This window comes from Rissa tridactyla, chromosome Z, assembly GCF_028500815.1.
Source record: "Rissa tridactyla isolate bRisTri1 chromosome Z, bRisTri1.patW.cur.20221130, whole genome shotgun sequence".
NCBI classification, from domain to species: Eukaryota; Metazoa; Chordata; class Aves; order Charadriiformes; family Laridae; genus Rissa; species Rissa tridactyla.
Window position 1 is genome coordinate 77,495,878 of NC_071497.1, and position 16,770 is coordinate 77,512,647.

The 16,770-nt window shown below is 41.9% G+C and overlaps 2 protein-coding genes across 6 annotated transcripts in view; one reads left to right on the forward strand and one right to left on the reverse strand.

Moving 5' to 3' along the window:
• Window positions 1-86: 86 nt before the first annotated feature.
• NUDT2 (nudix hydrolase 2) lies at window positions 87-8,751 on the reverse strand. 3 transcript variants are annotated; one of them, XM_054186498.1, is made up of 4 exons: window positions 8,619-8,751; window positions 7,846-7,899; window positions 7,087-7,244; window positions 87-3,304 (listed from the first exon to the last, which is right to left on the reverse strand). In XM_054186498.1, the coding sequence occupies exons 3-4, from the start codon at window positions 7,217-7,219 to the stop codon at window positions 2,991-2,993; spliced, it is 447 nt and encodes a 148-aa protein (XP_054042473.1). In that variant the 5' UTR covers window positions 7,220-7,244; window positions 7,846-7,899; window positions 8,619-8,751; the 3' UTR covers window positions 87-2,990. The 3 variants fall into 3 exon arrangements, with proteins under 3 accessions (XP_054042473.1, XP_054042474.1, XP_054042475.1); XM_054186499.1 differs by lacking the exon at window positions 8,619-8,751 and adding an exon at window positions 8,488-8,617; XM_054186500.1 differs by lacking the exon at window positions 8,619-8,751 and adding an exon at window positions 8,437-8,504 and having other exon boundaries at window positions 7,846-7,898.
• A 63-nt stretch (window positions 8,752-8,814) lies between these two features.
• Window positions 8,815-16,770, forward strand: part of KIF24 (kinesin family member 24) — a 30,411-nt gene continuing 22,455 nt past the window's right edge. Inside the window, exons 1-3 of one of the 3 annotated variants that reach the window (XM_054184939.1) lie at window positions 8,815-8,930; window positions 10,301-10,385; window positions 14,843-15,470. In XM_054184939.1, coding sequence (XP_054040914.1) covers window positions 14,857-15,470 — 614 coding nt within the window. In that variant the 5' untranslated portion in view covers window positions 8,815-8,930; window positions 10,301-10,385; window positions 14,843-14,856. Of the gene's footprint in view, window positions 8,931-10,300; window positions 10,386-10,419; window positions 10,481-14,499; window positions 14,558-14,842; window positions 15,471-16,770 lie in introns of those variants that run through there. The other 2 variants (XM_054184941.1, XM_054184940.1) reach the window with 2 other exon arrangements.

The window sequence follows — 16,770 nt, forward strand, 5'->3', positions numbered from 1 at the left end:
ACTAACACCAAGAAATTACAAGTATGACCTGCATCAGTATATTTGTTCAGCAGTGGAGCTGAACTGAGTCTCTTAGACTTAAACAACATTTTTCACTTCACGTAAATTAACTTGTGCCATTTCAGTGGAGCTTGGACTTCTCTAGAGTTTGATTTTACTTAACCTAAGGCAGAAGTAAGGTCTCTAGGGAATTTAAAGTCTCTGATTTATTGTTTTCTTCATCTTTCTTCTTAAACATAGATCCACATCCTGGTAAAAAGCTAAATGCCACAAGATGCTACTACAACCAAAAACTTAACTGGTGTCAAGAAAGAAAATACAAACCTTATTGGTTCAGGGCATAAAAATCATAGAGGTTGGACATAAATGTCTTCCCCAGACAGATTATTCCATAATTACTCAGTGGAGGGTTTCCCACATGCTCCTTGGGAAAATATTTTACTACTAGACATGGACAAAGGAAGAACTCTTTCTTCACCAGTGAGCAGCGAACACAAACAACACAGTCAGAATTAAATTCTGACTGTCCGATGTTTCCACTTTAAAACAAATCCAAAGACTGTTGGGTCAAGTTTCCAAATGCGTAAGCATCATTTTACACACAAAATTTATGGGGATACATTCTGTACATAAATCGCTAAAAACACACACGCAGCGCCTCACCAATTATCACAGCTACTTCCCTTGTACCTTTTTTCTACCACAATTAAGATGCCTGCCTTTGAAATTTTGTCCAAAGGGCACATTGCCTTACAATGCATAGCACATGTTACTCTCCAAAACCTTGACGCATTTTGGGAACACTGTGTACACAGTGCCATTAAAATGGAAATACTTACTTGGAGTTCAGCTAATGTATTGCTTTCCAAAGCAACAAGTGCTTATGTTCATTACTGCTGAATGGGCAGAACACGTGACTTGCTAATGACTCTCCATAATTCATAGTTAATATGCTAATCTTGCTTATAAACATGAAGGCAATAACACCATTGTTTACATAGCACTGATTAAATGGTAGCTCAAACAATAAAGAAAAAATAAGACTGTGAAGCAGCACAGGCTTTTAACTACTTTCTCCCCCTCTCTTTTACTGGTTGTTCTACATATTTCTCACTGGTTTAGATGCTAGAGACCAAATTTTCCAAGGTATGGACAGAGGACCTGAAGGTGTGAGTCTTCATCACGAGGGGTCTTAAAAAGCACGTTAGCCAAACGTGCATCAGGAAACAATCCAAAATAGCTGATTCTGCCTTGGGGCTGGACCTGGTGACAGTGGGAGATGCCTCTGCTTCTAAAGCTAGCTGAGAAACACTCAGAGCAATCACCAATCTATGTGCTGTTCTCTCTGCCATCACCTGAATGCGATGCTTGTAAAGAGTGTTCATAATCAAAATAAAACCTGACTGTAAAGTGGAGGAGCACTGAAATTGTTCATGTGTGTACATATACATACTAAAAGACCCCTTACAGTGCATCCTTTTATGTGTGCGTGTGTGTACATATATATATACCCACACAAAAACCGATGCACTATAAGAGGGCCTTTATAAATCACTCTACAGGAAGATAAGAGGGTGATGAGCAAGACACCACTGTCACAGTGGTACTAACATTATTAATGTAAGCTGCACCAAAGGATGAGTGCTGCATAACTGGAGAGTAACACAATACTCAACTGCCGCTCATATTTCTCAGCCCAGTTATATTGCACATGTGGTATCGCAGGTCTTCTCCAGGGCTGATGTGATGCTGACAACCCTCACTTCACTCCTGCAGCAAGGACGACGACAAAGCAGAAGCAGAGCCCACTTCCTCATACACTTACTTGCTTTTCAAGTTCCAAGTGCCTAAGCAGTAAAGGCTAGAGGAGACGTAGCGAAGAAGCAGCACTTGTTCTCTCCCAGAATTGCCTGGGATTCAGAAAACCTCATTCCTCACCTAAAAATTTTAATATTGCCATCATGCTTTTTTGGTATTTATGTACCAAAACATCCAAAAGATTGCAAACCATTAATAACTGAACATGCATAATCATACAGAGTGCTAATAACCTGAGAAAGCTGATCCAAGTGAGCTCATCAGTACCACTGCAGGCTTCTGCAATCATCCAGGATGAGTATCCACAGCACAGCACTGGCAGGGCACATGGCTCTGCTGCCCACACATGGCTACGGGCTGCAGCCACAGAAACACAGGTGCTATCAAACCGATGCAAGAATGCACGTTAGCTTGGATCTTATGTGCAGAAAATGCTCTATTAGGCAGACAGATTTCCCTATCCCAACACCCTGAATAATGTATGGCTAAGATGTCTGTTAAAGACTAAAGGGAAGAGAAAGACGCACAAGAACAACTTCAAGTTTACCATTTAAATACTGTACATCAACTGTTTACTAAGAGTCTTTGGATGGAAAATGTTTTCACAACGGTACATCAGTGATGTACATAAATTCATGATACAAACAAACAAGACCTGAAATGATTTGACAAGTCATCACAGCATATCATCTGGGAACAGAACTACTATTTCCCCATTTCAAATGCAAGGTGCAACTTCTGCAGTAAACATTTTGTTATTAAAAATCTCCATATGCTCATTTTCTCAAGTCTGTAGTTCTACACCAGCAAGTCAAGAAATATCAAGTGTTTGATTTTTCAAAAAGATCTGTGGTTGCTGAGCACTTCAAGGGGGGGGGAGGGAAAAAAAAAGGAGACAGGGACAGAGGAAGTCTTTGTTAGCTCTGGGTTTCAATTCAGACATCTCTGGCTCGTGGTTCAATCAGACCATGCTCTTTTGCATTAGTCAGGGAAGACAAAAGGATAAGCTCTTTAAAAGGTCTAAGTATCTTCAATGAATTTTTCTAGATTTAAAAGAGAAATCTACATTTTTTTCAGGCATATAGTTCCTCCTCTGGTCAAAAAAAATTAAAAAAAAAAAAAAAAGCAGGCCACATTTCTTCAAAAATTCCCCTTGCCCTTCACGAAAGGTTTTATTCTTTGGAGCAGAGAAACTGATGCACTTCTTTCAGTGTCGCTTGCATGTCCTCATATTCTGCAAATTTGCAAGCATCCTCCAGCTTCAGCCACCGGAAAGCCTGGTGCTCCTCCGAGAGTTTGATTGCTGTGTTACAGTCCTTCACTTCTGCCAGCCAGTAAATGACTGTCTTAGGTTTGCCACGGACAGGATAGTGCAGTTCTTTCTTGTACCCCTCTATGAGGGTGAGCTGACTGGCCTGAAGACCAGCCTCCTCCTGTGTTTCCCGGAAGGCTGTCTGCAGGTCATCCTCTCCTGGGTCCACGTGGCCTGTCAAGAAGGTGAAAAAGTCTCTGAGAAGGAAACTCAGGTTTTCTTTATTTGGTTGACAACTAGGAAACACTGGGAGTCAGAGATGACAGTACACTGCAGCTGATACAGAATCAAATGGAAACTGGAGAGCAGAAATTGCTTTTCCAACCTTTGCGCCTTGTCTTTGTCTCATGCTTTTAGGATCATTGTCTATCCACATGTTCTGAAACCCACAGTGGCCTGTCAGCACTAGACATCTTTTCTTCCCAGACCTTCTCTCCTCTTCTGGAGCACTCTGCACCCATAATGTTCCTTCTTACATCATACTGAGGACTAGGTGCCTCATGAATGTTTTTCCTTTATGCAGTTAGAGGGGAGACTGCTCATCTGAAAGAGTCTTAGTCCTCTCTCAACCCTTCCCTCCCGCAGAAGCTTGAGGCTCAATTCTGCAAAACTTTTACTCATTCCCACAGCCCAGAAACAACGGGACTAGGGACCAACACATGCCATTTAAAAGGTGGGTTTCAGTTAGGGGTATTTTTATCTCTCTCCCATATTTCCCTCTGAAACACAGCAAGCCTATAAGCTAGACCTTTCACCAGCTGCGTAGTTCTTCTAGGACACATCATTTATTTTACATTGCTTAGAATGAAAGGTGCCATTACAAACAACGGATAAATATAACACATCCCCAGCTGTTTGTACTTTTGTTGAGAAATGTCAGATTTGGTTTTCTCATGAAAGCTCGAGACCAGAACATAAATAGAACAAGCCAAGCAAGATCTCAAAAAAAGCAACACAGCAGGAGCTGGGAGGCTTCAAGAGGGAAAAAAGTTAAGCTTTATTTTGCCCCTTGTGTCACTCTATTTTCTTCATAGCTGGCTGCAAATAACCATAATTTCGTCACAGAGATTAATCTTTCCTGAGGTCCCAGGTACCCAAAGCCACCCTTTAGTACCAGAACTGGGGCATGTGGGGAGCTCATTTGCTTTCCCAACAGGTCTCACTCACTTCTTTGTCTGCGTATCTTACAACATCACATCATCTCAAATGTAAAATACACTTCTATCTCAAGTGGCAACTGTGCAAAAAAACAGCATCTGATGTTGCATTTGATGTCTTGGATATTTGAGATCAAATACACAGAGGCTTTAACTAAAAATATTTTCCCCCTGATTCTCAATGCTGCAAGTCAAGCTACCTCCTTTTTGACGAAGTATGCATTTCCATAGCTAGGACCTTTACTAATAGTTGAGAAACAGAATCCACTTGGCCTTGTACAGCTGGATTACTCTTACAGTACCCACAGCAAAAACCCACAGGACATCCATGAACAGTAAGTAACCACTATTTTTTATGATAGTCATGATCCATAGTCACCAAATGTGCAATGCGTGGAGGTAGCGATAAAGCCGAAGGGCTGAGATTCAGTTTCAACTCAAAGGACACCAGTGCAAACTCCTGCTCTCCAGCAGAGCAAAAGACAACCACCTCACCCCGCTGTTGATAACCTCAAGTCTAAGCTCAGTAAGTTTCCAACTTCGTGCAACACAGTTTACCTACTGGGAAGAAAAAGGACTGCTGGCAGCACCTCATACCACAGCTTCCAGATCCTCCTGCACTAATGCAATTCCAATACCCTGAGAAGGAAAATGAACACCGCATCCCCTTCCCACCAGCCTCGGCTAGTGCAAAGTCACAGTTCTAGGAGTAGAGATGATGAAGCTATGTTGGGGGACGCAAGCAAGTCCAGTTTAATCCTGTAAGGGTTTCAGCTGCTTAGGGAACTTGTAAAATATCAATGTACAGCTGTAGACATAAATTGCTTTTTGTGTGCTCTTGAAGAGACGATTACATCTCATTCTGCCTCGGGACACATTAAGCCTATGTGTACATCATATACAAGTTACATTACTGCACCACACAACCTGAGGCTGCCTTTGAAGACAACTCATACCACAGAGAATATATAATGTAATAGCTCCCCATTATTTATTGCCCCTGAATCTGTACCAAGCTACTATTAAAGGCTGCTATCAGATTGTGGCTTTTGTATGTGGCTTTTGATCTATAACACCTTAAACAATATGTTGAGGGAGGTGATTCTGCACCTCTACTCTGCTCTGGTGAGACCCCACCTGCAGTACTGCGTCCAACTCTGGAGCCACCAGCACAGGAAAGACATGGACTTCTTGGAGAGGGTACAGAGGAGGCCACAAAAATGATCAGAGGGATGGAACTCCTATCTTACGAGGACAGGCTGAGAGAGCTGAGGTTGTTCAGCAAGGAGAAGAAAAGGCTCTGGGGAGACCTTCTTTTGCCCTTTCAATACTCCAAGGGTGCTTGGAAGAAAGATGGGGACAGACTTTTCAATAGGGCCTGCAGCGATAGGACAAGGGGTAACGGTTTTATACAAAGAGAGGGTGGGTTCAGACTAGAAACAAGGAAGCCATCTTTTACCATAAGGGTGGTGAGACACCAGCACAGGTTGCCCAGAGAGGTGGCAGACGTCCCATCCCAGGTAACATACCAGGTCAGGTCGGAGGGGGCTCTGGGCAACCAGATCTAGTTGAAGATGGCCCTGCTCATTGCTGGGGGGTTGGACGAGATGAACTTGAAAGGTCCTGCCCACCTCAAACCATTCTATGATTCTATGATTTTGAGTGGGTGAGACCTATGCCTATGAGTCATTTCACTCCCTACTGAAATGCATACGAGTCATTTCAACCACTTGTCCAAAATTACTGTGTTCCCAGTGAACCTTTCCACATGCTTTCTCCTCCTGCAACAACCAATCATGTCCCAGCACATGTTTTTTAGCTTTCCAGTAGGCTGCAAACTCTAATCCCTTAGGCTTTTGGTAAAACGGACAAAGGCGAAGGTTTGGAAAGTTTTGTTCTTTCCCTTAATAGGAGAACATAGTTGATACTCTTACAAGCGTTTTTCCAATTTGCAAATTCCTGTTTACAAACTGCTCCTGCCCTGTGCTTTAAGAGTACCACATTTTACAAAACAAGAAGTAAAAAGTAGCAGGAAGAAATCTCAGAGGGTCAAAACCAGCATATAAGAAGATCTACAAGGAAGCTGAAGTACTTCTTTGCTGTGCTTTTCCTGTTATCAGGGCTGCGACTATGTACTAATACTGGCTTTACAGACAAGGTGTTGCTATATGTCTTGGGACCTCACTGAAGAGTGAGGGTGGCTTAGGTGAAGATGGATAACCAGGTTACTTTTCCCAGCCGTCACTTTCATCTCTGCTGCATTAGGTATGCGCTCTTCATCAATCATCTCCTAAACTTAAAAAAATTCCTCCATCTTTGAAGGAAGGCGTTTTAAAGTAAATTATCACCTATTTCAGTTTGCCTTCTAATGTTGCGCTGCAAACTGTAATGCTTCTGATTATGCATGGGCCAAACAACCATGCATCTGGCAGAGGGTCAGACCTGGGTGAGAGGGTAAAACTTCTGTAGCTACCTAATTTCAGTTGTCTGTTCAATGTCTACCAGAAACATCAGATATCTGAGAAGCAGGATTGGGTGACCCGCCCCCAGCCCCAATCAGTCGTGCCTAACAGTTTGTACATATATTTACAAAGTATACATACAATACAAGCATTTATACAATACTTGCAAAGAATTTCAGCCCACTCTGCTGCACAAGCAGCATGATCAGTGGCTACTGTCAACTGATTAACTGCCCCACAAAGCTGAGCTTAGCAGTGTTCAGCCAAAGTTCAGTCTCTAATCTCACTCACTCTCGACACAAATGACCCTGAAGCATGTTATCAGAACAAACGTCACCTTTGGGTGGCGTCCAGTGATGGGTCCCATAGGATGTCTGAAGGAGGAGGTATTCAATACTGTCAGTGACCTTAGAAGGTGGTGCTGACTGCAGCCTCCTGAAGATGATCAAGCCACAAGCTCTCACAGCCATGTCCCTCTGTTAAATGCAAGGAGAGCTGTGGAAAAGCAAAGAGGATCAAGCAGGAACAACATACAACATGGAGCTCAAACAAACCAGTTGTATTTAGCCAGGAAACGTATCTCAGTGTGAGCTAAAAGTCATCCATCCCTTTGTAGTTACTACAAAATTAAACTGCATCTTATTAGCTAACTTTGAATTGTAAAAAATTTAGTCCTTTCCTTTTAAAACAAGGAAATAGGCTTTTAAAAAATAAGTTACCAAGAAGCATGAAATATGACCTGCATGACATTTCTTTGCTGCCAATATATTAAACACCACACTGTAGGGACAAAAAAAAAATAAAGCAAAAGGAAAGCCAGTGATTAACACTCTGAAGCTTTTACACTGCAAAAATCCAAAGACTGTGCAAAGATAATACCTCAAAATTACTGGAAGTGGCACACAGAAATCATTGCCTGAGACAGATTCCCTGCAGCAGAGAACTCCTCAAAATGCCAGTGGCAGAACTGAGAAAAAGAACGCCAAAGGACTGGCTGTCTGTTTTCTGGTCTATACACAAGGCTGTTAAAACAAAACTAAAAGCTTCCTGGCATATGTGTTAAGCACTGATTTGATGTAAATAGAAAGGAACATACCTCTTAAGAGACAAATATTGTTATCAATAAGCTATGCAGCTAGGAAAACTGGTCCTACACAGAAAAACAGAGAAAGCAATGGAGATGAGAAATCTATGTTAAAGAAACCAGCAGTTCCCAGTTCCAGGCAGAGCTCTGCCTTTCGACCGAGCTGCACACTTCAGTGAGTAATCCCTTCACACAACACTCATTCTCCCTGACACGCCCAGTGAGGCATGGCGACACCTCCACACCGGGAAACCACAGAACAGAGTCCTTCACCGCCAACCAAGCCCCAGGATGGCGTTCAGCCCTCTTGGTTAACCCCTCTTTAACCGCCTCAATTAGTTTCTGATCAACCATGCCGAAGATAACCCCCCCGAAACACAGCAACCAACCCAGGCTGGTTTGGGGCCCGGCGGCCCGCCCAAGGCGGGAGGCCAGCACCACCTCCCGTGCGCCCCTGGAAACGCCGCCCTCCGACGGCCTGGAAGGGCAAACCTCTCCAAGGGCCGCCATGTCCCAGCGGCCCCCGGACACCCCTGCCCCGCCGCCGCCCCGCTCCCCTTCCCTCCCTCCCTCCCGCCTTGCGCGGCACCCCAGGGCCGCTCCCAGACGGTAGGGCCCCGCCATCCCCCGGCAGCAGGCTGAGGCGGGGGGTACCAGTTCTGGCAGCCCCGGGAGAGGGCGTTGCCATGGCGACGGGACGGGACGGGACGGGACGGGACGGGACGGGACACTGTGGGAGCCGGAGGTGCAAAGCCCCGGTCACCTCCCCTCCAGCCACCCCTCACCTTCTCTTCCGGGATGGAGATTAGGCGGGGCGCGGAGCATGACTGAATGCAGCCTCGATCAATCACAAGCAGCGGCAGGCTCGGGCGGTAGCGCCTCCCCACCATTCTCTTCTCTCCTGCCCTTCCTCTTGTCTCCGCCCACTTCCGGGCGCGAAGCTCGACGATTGGTTAGTCCCGCGCCGGGTCACGCCCCATCCGCGCCTCTCCCTCGCCCCTATTCGCTGGCGGACGGGCGCGAGGGTTTGAAGCGGGAAAAGCGTTGTTGCCATGGAGACGCGGCCTAGTCGCTGCTGCCGAGCGGCGCCGCGGCCGGTGAGTGGTAGCGGGGGCCGCGGGGGGGGGGCCTGCCGTGAGGTGAAGGGGATGGTGGCACCGAGGGAGGGGGGGAGATGTCCCGCCCTTCCCCAGGCGGCGGGGCAGCGCCGCAACTTCCCTCAGAAACCGTGTGGGAACAGCTAGGGGAAGGATGGGAGGAGAGCCCCCACAGAGGGCTGGGTACGAGGCCCCTTCTTCCGTAGGGTGAAGCTGTAAGATTCCTGAGTTTGGGACTAAATTAACTGAGGGAAGCTATAAATCCCCACAGGGCTAAATTCAGTGACCGTGTTGCCCCTCAGCCTAATTCCAGATGCGCGGTGGTTTGTTTTGATACGGTTATAAAATAAATATTCAAAGCCATTTGGTGAATCTTACTGGCAGGAGAAGCCGGGACACAATTTTCAAATAATCAGCATCCTAATATAACTTGTAGGTTATTTTCTTAGCGTGCAGTTGAATATTAGACACTTCCCTTTCCATGCAGCTGTTGTTCTAAGCAGTTGTCGGGGATCAGCTGTAGGACGCAGTCTCTTCTGCTGAGGTCACCAGACTATACTTAGTATGTAGGGATGATTATAAAAAATAGCAGTCTCTTGTGAATTGAAAAATACTCTGTTGGAAAACAAAACAAAAAAACCCGCAAACATTTAGTTGTTGTTTTTAAGTCTGCCTGAAAGAGCAATGAAATGGAATTGTAGTTTTGGTTATAAACTCTGTGTTAGATATGTCAGCAGCAAAGGAAGTGGGAGTGTTGCCGCAGGGAGAAGACCTGCATCATGGTCCAACTGCAAAATTGTGGTCAGTTAACATTAAAAGTATTCCCTCCTCTCCAATTACATTTACTGTACAGAAACTATAGGTAGCTATCTATTGATAGTATTCATCTTCATTCCTCGGATCCTCAAAACAGGCTGCTACGATACTTGTCCCAGTGAGCCACAGAATGTTTAATACCATGTTGTGTACGTGCACGGGGAGTTGTAATCCTATGATCTTACAAAGGGATCTGCTGCAACGTCAAGCATTGTTTCATAGATCCCTACCTACTGCATGAAACTAAAATTACAAGCTCGTATTACAGCACATATTATCTCTTATTACCAAGCTTGTGCTTATAAAAGTTCAACCGCACCCTGACCCCGTTCTTCACAGGAATACCCTAGTTTTGAAGGAATGGGGTCAGAATGATTAATGGCAAAGCACTTTGTGTGGTGATCTGGAAAAGCAAATTAGCCATTCACATCTGGAGGGCTAAATCAGATTCGGCTTTGGATCACAGTTTAAAAAGGGCTTAATGTTTAGATGAATAAGAAATAAAGATGGATGACTGGTGACGTGAGTTAATGTCTTCTTTTTCGCTATTGTAGGTTTGTTCTAGTCTTCTGCTTCTATTCGTCAAAAAACAGCAAACACTTTTGGATGGACAGAGCCTGCGCTGAAAACTTGTTTGAGGTAACGTGGTTACAAGTGTAAGGAGTACAGTACACTGCTATAGTCATAGTCAGGGAAGGAAGCACATCTGCCTGCTACATGCATTTACAAATTTTGTAAGTTCTTAACTTTTATTTCTATAAGGTACCTGTAAAGCAAAATCATTTACATAACACAAAGCAATAGGCAGGAAAACAAGGTGCTGTTTGGTTTTGTACACTGATTAACGATTACTACGTTTATCAGGTGCCCATGAAAATTGTTCCTAATAAAATTATTTCATTATCAGACCAGAGTTTATGATTCAGAATTATTATCTCTAGATTATTTGCAGGATTAAATGTATAGCTGCATTAGTTTGCATTTGTAGGAGTGCCACATCAGATTTCTTCACTTTGCCATGACTTAACTTTCCTGGTTTAATATACAGATATAGTGATATGTGTCATGTCTCTGTGGTGACGCTCAGGATTATCAGTGGAAGTCAGCTAAAATTATCAGGTAAATATGATTGAGCTACAGTGGGATAATAGGGCATTGTGTTATTCAAGTGAGCGGTGCGCTGAGATCTTTAATATATCAGAGGTTAATAAGGATCAAGATAGAGTGGTCTAAGGCTGCTTTGTTCTTAAAATAGCCTATGTAGGGATTTTACGTGATTTATTTTATGCACAGTGACTGACACTTGCTGAGTGAGTATCTTTGAAGGCCAGCCTTTTTTCTACTTTGAAAAGTGCATTGAGAATGAAAAGATTTGTGTAAGAGTTAATTAATAAATAAAAGCATTTTAAAATGGAGGATCAGCTCCTAGAGCATAATTTTGTGGTAAGTTAATTTCCTTCAGAAATACATAAAATGTAGCCGCTTGTTTATACTATTTATGCCTGACTTTTCTTTTTTTTCCCCAGCTTTATGACCTTTAAAAATCCTCTATTACTGAAACAGAGGAGGATGTCTGTGATGACAAACTGCGTTCTTAGTCTGTGCCTTGACTTGGTCCCTTTATATAAAATTCTAATGCTTTTTAACAATAAGTACTTACCCATTACCAGCATCTGGCAGCCTTTTAAGATCTTTGTAAAACTTCTTTGCATAAGAAATGAGTTGTAGAGAACTCAGGTTTGCCACATAAAGATGATGGGTTGACTGGTCCCTTGTTCAGACATCTCATGTGTTTCAGCAATAACTGTTCCACCATCACTGCTGGCTTGTGTGTTAGTAGGTAAAGGTGCTCTGGACTTCATTGACTTCACTGTTTCACTGACCCCCTTCAGCACCTTTTTGTCACTGGTGTGAGAAGAAGGTGAAAATTTCAAAGTGAAGCTGAGTCCTTCTGACAGATAAAATGAGAAGGGCAACCACTGAACAGCGAAGAATTATAAGGGATGTTGTAATAGAGATGGAGTGAAGAGTTGTTCTTAGGCCTGGGAGTATCTGGCCTTATAACTGAGTGCTCACGGAGAATTGTACCTCTGTACTGTATTCTTTCTCAAACCTATCTTTTATCCAACCATTTGAAGAAGTCTTAGGCTTTTGTCTCAATCCTCTTTTTGGTGAAGCCACCCTTGGCTTTGCAGGAAACAAGACCTGGGCTTTGGTATGAAACTACTACACTGAAGAATGTTATATTTTTCTGCCTCAAGACACAATGTTCTCTCAGGTCAACAAACAAAATTAGATCGTGACAATAACTGAGGGAACGCTGACTGTTATTTATTGCAAAAAAGTAGAAGTCTCCTCTTTTTTTTTGCCAGAAGATGGCATTATCATTAACAGTTTAGGAATCTTGAAAACCTACCAATACTACTCTTATTTCTTTACAAAGCCAGTTTATTTTGAAGAATTGTGTACCTGTTTTAGAAACAGTGTCTTCAGACAGAAAGGATTGCACAGTGTTGGACAAATTAAGGTATTATTTTAATAAGGAGAAAGGCGCTCCTTTCTTTTAGAGCATCGCCAATTATAAAGCTGGAAGGTTTGCACTGACAGCTGCAATTTCCCCTAAATTCTCTTGCTTATGAAACAGAACAAATATTTTAGGAAATTGTCTACTCTTGAGTTTTAAAGTAACCAGAAATGCTGGAATCCATCACCATGATATTTGCTTAATTTTTTTCCATGGTTAATTAATTTGTTACTTTATTACTGAGTGTTCAGTTTTCCTAGGTTGTGAAGTTGCTGTTCTATGGGTGGAGAGACTCTGGAGCTGTCTCCTTAAACCACTTAGATCCAGTATGATTTATTATATCTGGGGAAGCAGGAGCAGTTATATTACCTCCCAGGCCAGCTCTCATTAAGAAGCCATTTAGTTGCTTTCACATGGCACAGAGCCTTAGCCAATAAGCCATGCAGAGCTGCTTACATGTCTCAGTACTAACCTTCTCGTATGTTCCACAGTACCTATATTACTTGGATTTTCCGTATTTTGAGAAACTTAGTCCTTGTTACCCCAGTTAATAGAAACTTGTCTGTACAGTCATTTCTAGCTGTTTAAGTATATTTTGTTTAATTCTTAATTGGAACCTTGGCCTCAAAATTCTTAGTTCTCTCCTCTTGTATGCTGCTTTTGTTTTGGGAAGTGCCTCAATTTTTTTTCCTTTTTATCCTCTCTTCTCTCTCCTGTGCTAAACATCATCATTCAAACAGAAGTTATCACCAAATTAGATCTTGCACTAGTCTTTGGCTACTCTGTGTTTAACTTAAGTATATATAAAGATGTAAGTGTATATAGGATACAGAATGAGAATAGATTAAATGAATTTGCTGGATTGTTTTAATATTTAACAGATTCTTAGTACTTTGAGATTGGTGTCTCAGCTGTGTGTTCTAGCTGCTCCTTTCATCAAACAAAAGAAATTTCCCATAGCTGTGCATACAGACAGTTACACAGGTCCTATACTGGTTTTATATTTTAAGCTACCTTATGTAAGATAGGCATTTTTTCAAAAACATAACCCTTCTTAAAATGAAGTCTGAAGTTCGTGTGGAATTTTATCTGTTAAAGAAGTTGGCAAATTGTGAACGCTTGTGAAAACCCTTGCACGTGTGTCATAGTTATCCTCTGTGATCTTTGGGTTTGCTATCCTCTCTGTCAATTTTGATTTCCACTTCCCAGGATCTAATAATCTCTGCAGTGGCTCTGACTTTACCTCAAGATTAATTGCATTACAAGCACATTAAATAAGTCCACCAACATACCAATGTTTTTGTCTTGAAGTTTGTTACTGATGAATCTCATAATTTTATTATGGCTAGCAACTCTCTACAGCTTAGACTCTAGCTTCTAAGTCATTTTAGCTGTCTTCTACTGCACCTTTTTGCCTCTTTAACAACTTGTGATATCAGCACTTTAATATAATCTTTATTGTTTTGTTGTTGTTATTATTTTAACATAATGCATTCATTAAATGGAATCAAATTTGTGAGTGCTATTTGGTGACCTTATTTACTTATATAATGTTATTGTAGAAATGCTTGAAAATCCTGCCAAAGAATTTGCCCTAAATTAAAGGGAGGGGGAACTTTAATAACTTGGTTTTGTTAAATGTTATTGTAACCTCCAAACATGAGTAAGAGCTGTATTTCCTAAAGTCCTAGACTGAACAAAGATATAAGGCAGCAGTGGGCAACAGATACTTGAAGTGCTATCGTTTTTCCATTTTATGGAACAAGTAAAAATATCTGCAGATATTAATCCATCTGGATATAGACAGCTGCACAATGCATTGCTAGGGAGACATGAGTGAAGGAGTTGAGGGTTTTTTGGCATACCTTTCAGTGATGCTTGTGGCTTTTTTGGGTTTCCCAAGAATGCAAGTATGGCCTTCCAGTAGCATATATAGATTTAGAGAAATTCTGTGTTTCAGAATTATTAGGTTATTCTGTCAAGGACACTTAGAAATGCTCACAAGATTTGTGACATACAAGAGAAAGTTATATAACAAAACTACAACTTTGCTGTGGTTCATCTGTAAGATGAATGATCTTAATTACTCAGCTTGAGGTGAGGACAAATGCAATTTCTTCTCCTTTGGTTAGTTAACCAGGGATAGCTGAGCCATATTAGACCACATGCCCTGATATTAAACTGAGTGTCTAAAATTAGGCATTTTACATTCTGTAGCTTGAGGACAGGGTTTCAGTAGCTGCGGCATTCATCAAGTAGACATCAGGCGTTCAGGAACTCTGCAGCAGTAAGTAACACTGCACTGTGCATTTCTTACACATTCTTGTGTATTGTCTATAAGTTTAAAATATTGTTTCATAGATAGAATATTTGTTTTGTGTTTTGTTTATTGTTGTTATTGCTATATTCCATAGTGTTTGGCAGTCTAGTGTATTGTAAACTTGGATTTAAACAAGCTTCTAACCTAACCGCAGGTAATGGCATCAGGAAATGTATAGTTTCTTCATTAGTAACTTTGCTAGATATGATGTTTCACATGATTCTAATACTTATTTTGTTTGATTTCTTGTAGACTTTAGCTTGAAAATGGCATCATGTCTTTATGAATGCCTTTGTGAGGCAGAACTTGAAAAATACTATCCCCATTTTGCTGCCTTCGGTCTTCAGAAGATTGATGAACTTGCCAAAGTTTCCATGAAAGATTATACCAAACTGGGGGTCCATGACATGAATGACCGCAAACGACTCTTTCAGCTCATTAGAATAATCAAAATTATGCAACAGGAAGACATTACAGACTTAAGCAAGCAAGATTTTCAACCAAGTGGTCTTTTCATTCAGCCCCAGGTGACCAGATCAGGTCCTCGTAGACAGCTGCGTTTTGAGTCCTTCTTTGAAGAAAATGATGGAGCAGTTAAAGACTCTGAATCTGAATCATATGGTTCATCTGATTTCAGTGCCAATGACGAGAAGAACAGTGTAGGGGAAATGTTGGGACTCATTCAACCACACGATTCAGAGCTGATCAGATTAACTAGAAGAGACCTAAATACTCCTGGAATATGCACAAAAAAGGACCTGAGCTGTCCAACAGTTTCTGATGATATTGCTCCTCTCCTGGGGGATTCTGAAGCTCCTATCATACAAAGAATAACTCATATTTCAGGGTATAATTACGGACTACCTCATTCATGTATCAGGTAATATTCAGTTGCCTTTATTTGGCTATATTTCATGTTAGTCATAATTAATTCTTTTCTCGTTGTGGAGAAGAATCTGTCTTCATCACCTCCAAATAAGCGATCTTAACACTACAGAGCAATGCAAAATCTTATAGAGAAGAGAGATATTAATAAGCACTTATGACTTTCCAAGTCTGGTAGAAGGAATCAGCTGAATTTCACCAGCTGCTACTCACCAAGATTGTCTAAGAATAGTCTTTATTGTCTTTCAGGATATAAGGCTTTATTTTCTTGGTGTTTTGGCCAGTCTTTCTTTCTTTTGTTCTTTCCATGAGACTATCTTGGAAAATATTATTTTTTCTAAAATATGGCATTGTCTTTTGATACGTTTCTTAAGTTTTTTCCCAGTAAAAAGGATTACACGTGGTCATGGCTATACTTGTTCATAAAGAAATTTCTGAACTGGAGCTTTAAAAAGAAACAGAATGAAGTGGGATGGGATACAGACGTGGTGGTGAGAGGGATGCCTCCCCAAGCACATGATCTGTAACTTTCATACTTTTTCCAGTGTTTGGTAACAGAGGGGCTATGGTTATCTTGAACAACAGGTAAATCTACCCTGGAAACATTTTTAAAGTCCAAAATACTTTTTTCCTGATTCAGCAGCAGAGCACCTACCCCTCTGCACATATACTACCAGCATCTAGCTTGTTGCAATGCAGTCATGGCAGTTTTGTTTTAAAATGCAGTGAAGAGGAGTAGCTGTATGAGGCTGGGGCTTAGTCTCGGAAGGCAGTGGGGAAGGATTTGGTATATGGGAGGATCCATGGAGTTGTGGTGTCAGTTACAACTCCATTGAGCATGCATGTAGCCTGGAGGGACAGATGCTGTTGCCACAATGGAAAAGTAATAAGGTGACATGGTAGTTAGAGCACTTAAACTATGAAATGCAAGACAGAGGTTTATAACGCTCCTTTGCTGGAAAAAAAAAATCATTCCCAGCTTCCAGAGAACTTCTTAGTGAGACAAGTTCAAGATTTTTAATTCTGTGATAGAGCCATGTTCTCTGTTGTTCTCACTTTCTTTCCTTGTTCATCTTTTTTTCTAAGCACATTCTTCTGTGGCTGTGGGCTTTCTGCATCCTCCTTCTGACATGCCTGAGTTTCTCTTTCTCCTGTTTTGACCACAGAGTATGCCTTGTGCATTCCGGGCTTGGGCCAGTCTGCTGACACTTGGGTTTGTGATTCCTGTTTTGCAAGTGCCCAACTCCTTCACTGAATCCATCCATTCCCATGTCACCTTGTGCTTTGCCCACCGC